This window comes from Argiope bruennichi, chromosome 6 (genome assembly GCF_947563725.1).
Source record: "Argiope bruennichi chromosome 6, qqArgBrue1.1, whole genome shotgun sequence".
NCBI classification, from domain to species: Eukaryota; Metazoa; Arthropoda; class Arachnida; order Araneae; family Araneidae; genus Argiope; species Argiope bruennichi.
In genome coordinates, this window is record NC_079156.1 from 110,819,521 (window position 1) to 110,825,520 (window position 6,000).

The following is a 6,000-nucleotide window of genomic DNA, read 5'->3' on the forward strand; positions in this document are numbered from 1 at the left end:
TAAGCCAAAAAGAAGATAAAAGAATGAGATAAAAGCAAAAAAAAAAAAAAAAGTTTAATGCTGTCAAAGATGTTTTAAATTATTAAAAAGATTTATAGATTCATAAAAAGTATACAGGTTTTAAAGTGCAATTATAAATTCATCAATAATATTGATATTTATAAAATGAAAACTTTTTGTAAAAAAACTTTTATATTTAGTATTATTTACAATGTATTTACAAAGTCAGAAAAAAGTTATAAGAGGGAGAGGAAAAAATACAGTAAAGCTATAAAGAAATTTATGAATTTTAGTTGAATTAAAAGAATATCACAAATATAACAATTTACTCAAAAAGCAGAAAAAAAAAAAGAAAAGAAAAAAAAACTGTCCATATGTGTAACAAAAATAAAATGTTCTTATCTGCAATTTTATTACATCAAATATTTTACTGCATTAGAGAATATGATGGTTTAAAACTGAAAAATCTAAGACAATTATACATTTCAAAATTATCCAGAAGCTTACAATCAGTATTTGAAAAATATCAGTTAAATGCGTTTAATACATAATTCTAAAATAATGGCATAAATAGCAAATAAGTAGCTAAATTTTACCTTTGAAGCAGTGGAATGTGAAGGACATTGCAAACACTGAGGCAAAACACACTTTTATCAGCTACACTTGCCTAAAAATAATTTAAATTCTTCATATATTCTTGACTAAACTTTGTAATATATATATATATTCACATTACTTATTTGTTGTCAATTGAATATATTTTATGATAACTTTAGATTCAAACAATTTAAAATTTTTATAACATCTGGCACATTTGTGGTTCTTACTGTTTAATGAGATTTCCTTTAACTTTTTATTTGTATTTTAAATTTCTATAAAGGTTTATGCAGAAAATAAAAAAATTCATGGAGTCATTAATAACAAATTGAAAAAAAAAGCTTTTTTTTTTTTGCTCCCCCAAATTGAATTTTTTAGAAAATAGGTATACAAAATAAATGATTCTAAATAGGAAAATATATATTATTTTATTTAATAACCAGTATAAAAGTATCTATAAGGCAAAGAAAAACGATATTTTTAAAAATGTGATTTTATTCATTTAAATAAAAATCATTTCTGCAAAAAGACCATTATTAATTTTTGATTATTAAATCAAATGCATTTATGAAAATAATCAAAATATTAAATTAAAATGCATTTTTAAATAATAAAATTGCATATACAAAACTTATGAATATGAGAAAATCATCGGAATAAAATGTTACAATTTTGCTGTTTAATCAAATTTAACACAAATATTTTAGACAAAAAACTTTAAACAGATTTAAATTTTAATTAAAATTAAAAATTATTAATGCAACTAATCAGTTCAAATTTGATTTCTTAAAAAAGCATTTCATATTATATAATCACATAACAAAAAGCATAAATTTCATAAATAGAATATTTAGAAATATTTTTAATATATTAATTTAATTATTACCTTTTTATTAGCTATAAAAGTTACTTACTCTGCTCATTGGAAAACATTTTGGGCAGCAAGCTCCTACAAAAGGTCTTTGTTTATTAGGAGCAGTCACACATGGAGCCATTTTGAACTGAGCAAGCCCATCATACTTTGGCTACAACAGAGGAGGCAGAAAAAGAGGATAAAGTTTAAAAATAGATACTAAAAGAAGGAGGAGTTTAAGTAGTGGTGACATCTGGCCAAAGAGAATGCAATAAAAAAAATGGAATGTTCAACAATAAATTATGCATCCAGTTTTAGTTTGTTACCTAGTTGCACTTTATGGGTTTCAGTTATGCATTTCATAAAAGCAGATAAGAAAAAATGGCAGTCATCAACTTCATGTTTCATTTAACAGGAATATATATGTATTAATATTCTATTCAGCAAAAATGAACTATAAATGGAGTGTTTCAAAAACATACTTTCTTATGATAATAAATTTATGTAGTAAGCAGCACAATACATAGAATTTATTTAATAATGAATAAAATAAAAGCTTTTATAGGAATTTAAATGTCATATCTATTTTCATTAATTTATGAGCAATATTTGAACTTTACATGTCAGTTACAAAATATTTTAAACATGAAAATTTATTTCTTCACACAAGAAAAGATTAATAATATAAAGAAATTTTAATTTAAATGGCAACTGTATATTTCAAAAACTGTTCTAGCAAATAACTGTATTATTCTAGAGGAAAAAAGAATAAATAACAATATAAATAATAGATGTTAAAATAATATTAATGCTAATTAATAATAGAATATTTATGCTATTCATGATAATTAAATGCTAAAAATCATGTATATATGGAACCAGAAGCTGACACTGATTTTGAATTCAATAATAAGTAATAATTAATTCATTGAACTAGAGGCACACAAAATATAATCCAGCAGATTCAATTTAAAGACAGCTGCCTAAATTATCAGTTTTACAGAATATGATGAAGAATGAAATGAATTTATAATACCTTACCATTGAATTAATATATAAATTTAAAGTCCAATAAAAGATAGTTATAACATAATGCATACAAAAGATGCAAAGAAATCTAGTAATTCTCTTTTAGAAAAAATGTGCACTATTAGAAAATTCGTTTGCAACTCTATTCTTAGAGGGAAAAAAAGTTAAATTTATTTACAAATGAATGTACATTGCAACATACAATTTTAACATAAGAAGTTCTTGTGCGCTGTTGGAATCTTCTTTCTCCAGGTCTATCATAAGTTATTTTATTATCAAACTGATGCCCACTGCGACCATAGCCTCTGTATGAGTTTCCAGAACCATGCTGCAAATCTCTGCGTCTTCCTCTAGATCCAAAAGAGGGACTTCTAGATTCCCACTTTTTATAAACTTCTTGAACATTTTGAATGAGATCAGCCATGTGCTCTGCAAAAAATAGTGAAATTTAAACTATCAATTATCCAACAACCACTTTTATAGTGGTATTTCAAAACTTTGATACATATCACTTTAATTATTTGTAAAATTCATAAAATCTCAATATTAATACAAAGTATAGGTAAGTATATGGTAATATCAGGATAATGACCTTCACATATCTTGAATTTTTGATGCTTTTTGCAAATAAAAAAAAAAAGATTTTACATTTTCAATTTATAAGCAAAAAATTATTTAGCTTCCAAAATAACATTTACGCTTTAAAAACCTTTAAACAATACATATATAAATAACAAGCAATGTATCCCTTTTTTAATATATATATATATGTGTGTGCATATATTTGTTACATCAATGTATGAAAGGCAGCATTTTATAGAATGCTGCAAAAGGAAGATTGGGAATGCATAAAATGATTAAACATTTCACATATTTTCTAGACATTCTATAGAATACATAAAAAATTAGAAATACATTTCCAATGCAAGAAAAGCTAGTTTTTTTTAAAAAAAAAAACACACACACACACAGATAAAATTATGTTTGAAGATGAATTAAACCAACATGATGATATGTTTTTATAAAGATATATTTGTTTCTGCTAAATATTATGTATGTTTAAAAAAAAAAAAAAAAAAAAAACCTGTAATGCATATGTAGCAAATTTTCACATATTTTGTATCATAATAATAAAGATGACAAAGTGAATATTTTATGCACTTTTTATTTCAAAACTGTATAATAGCCACATCATTTTTTATCATACTTTTCTCAAATAGCATTTATTATTCTACAGAATGCATACGGAAAGTATACAATAATTTTAATACTTCATACTATTCCAAAAATTGCCTGGTATTCTATAAAATGACTATATACTCTACAGAAGGTAGGTGTATCTAGGCATTTCATATATTGCTGGTAACATACATACACATATTGACTCTCTGTTACACAAAAATAAGCATACATCATCATATTATGACAGATATAAATGAAGCAAATTATTATAGCATAAAATTAATTTTGTTTTTAATACACAGTTTAACTGAAAATTATTCAAAATATTTGATAAAACATAAGTTGAAATTACAGTCTAATTAGTTAAGTTAAAAAATAAAGCAGGAACATGCAAATGAATTTATGCTTCTATGTGAGTAACCAAATAAACTAATCAAAACTAAGATAAAATTAAATAAAAAGAATGTTAAAAATATTTGACTATTGCTAAATGTCTTACACATACATATTTCACCAGAGTTTTGAAATTAAAAAAAAAAAATCTTATTTCAGAATTTACTGATTTCTTAATTTATGTGTTTTTCACATAATTAAACTTTTTTGCACAATTTAATATAATAATTTAGAAATTAATAAAGTAGCAAGTAATAAATTATTTAAACTTCAAGTTCAAACTAAAACAGATAATATGAATGTAATAATTTGTTAACAAAATTTTAAACAGAATTGATTAACAAGCATTAAAGGACAATTAAGTCTACTAATTTCAAAACTAGAATTTTTATTCATGGCAGAAAATTAATTTTCTGATCATTCAGGTATTTGGAAAATATTTACAGTTATCTTTCATTTCCATCTTTTGAAATATTAAACTTTAACTTTAATATAATAAACTTTATATATTACCTAATGTTAAATATATAAAATATTAAACTTTAAATACTATTAAATTAAACAGCAATCTGATCATTCAAGTATTTGAAAAATATCGACAGTTCTTTCATTGTCATTTTTTTGATAAAATATTAAACTTTAAGTATTATTACACATCAAAAAGCATGTTAATGCTTTGTTAGCATGTTAATGAAATCACAATTAATAATTGATCTTAAGTAACCAAGAATGATATATTAAAATACTACATCGAACAGTTTAGGTATGAAATGATTATTTGTGGAGACATGCAATAATATCTAATACTTCCAGCCAATACTCAGAAATAAAAATGCTTGCATACTCCATTAGCTCAGATTTCAACAAATTATGACTTTCCTTTTGAAAGAAAATACACAATTATCAAATAAAAGCATAAATTTCCTTGTATTTCTTTTGAGTTTGCCCCTAAGTTTCAAGTAAATTCAAGCATTGTTAAATCAAATAAAAACTATTCTAATCAAAGCAATTTCAGAGATTATTAATTGGATACTGTAACTTACATTTGAAAGATTACAGACGAAAATGACTTTACTACTGAAAAAAAAGAAGTCAACAGCTACATTGAATGATTATACAAGAAAGCATTCATGCATAATTCAAAAAATTTTATTCGAAAAGTTGCGTATTTTACTTTCAACTCCATTTAACTGTCATGAGCGAAATTGAAAAAATCAAAACATAACAAAACCGCATGTTAATATCGATGATGCTATTGAATATCGATAAAACATGGGATTATTTTATTTTATTTTTTGAATATATGGCTTAGAGAAAATTACTTGATTTTTCCTTACGCCTTGTTTTAAAATTACAATTATATATATATATATATATATATATATTTAAAAAAGTACGCATTCCTATTATTATAACAATTTAATTATTAGGTTTTAATGCTTCGTTTTATAAAGTGTATAGTCTTTCGCACACAGAACAAAGAATGATGTATAGAAAAGTGGCTTTCAATGGAATAATTCGTTCTAATTCTTAGTTGCCCGTTATGGAAGAAATATTTCGAAAAAATCTTCTAAATTTTTAATATTCCAATATTGCATCAAATAGCGTATTTAGGCCTACAATCTATTGATTCATACAAGCACCTCTTCATATTGAATTCCGGGTTAGGCATCAAATTCTACAGCATTTATCACAGGTATCAATAAAATGACTTTGATAACAAGTCGAAACATTCGGAAATTTGCTTTTGGAATCGTTTCCATGATCAAACACGTTTTACGAGTTAATACTGCTGAGCCGAGAAAACCCGTAGACAAGTGTGGCGGTTTGGAATGAGAGAGGATAGAAACTGGGACTTTGTGGTTCGCAGCCCAGTAGCATGACCACAATACAAAAGCATTTGCTCGGTTAGCGTAGCTGTTAACTGGCTTATAAGCTTTCACCAC

General features: G+C 24.5%; 1 protein-coding gene across 1 annotated transcript in view; it reads right to left on the minus strand.

Moving 5' to 3' along the window:
- The window catches only part of LOC129972972 (glycerol-3-phosphate acyltransferase 1, mitochondrial-like), a 30,170-nt gene extending 24,897 nt beyond the window's left edge, over window positions 1-5,273 (minus strand). Inside the window, exons 1-4 of the mRNA XM_056087306.1 lie at window positions 5,098-5,273; window positions 2,682-2,908; window positions 1,512-1,622; window positions 597-667 (exon numbers count right to left, since the gene is read on the minus strand). Of these exons, the coding sequence (XP_055943281.1) occupies window positions 597-667; window positions 1,512-1,622; window positions 2,682-2,903 (404 nt within the window). The 5' untranslated portion in view covers window positions 2,904-2,908; window positions 5,098-5,273. The remainder of the gene's footprint in view (window positions 1-596; window positions 668-1,511; window positions 1,623-2,681; window positions 2,909-5,097) is intronic.
- Window positions 5,274-6,000: the final 727 nt, after the last annotated feature.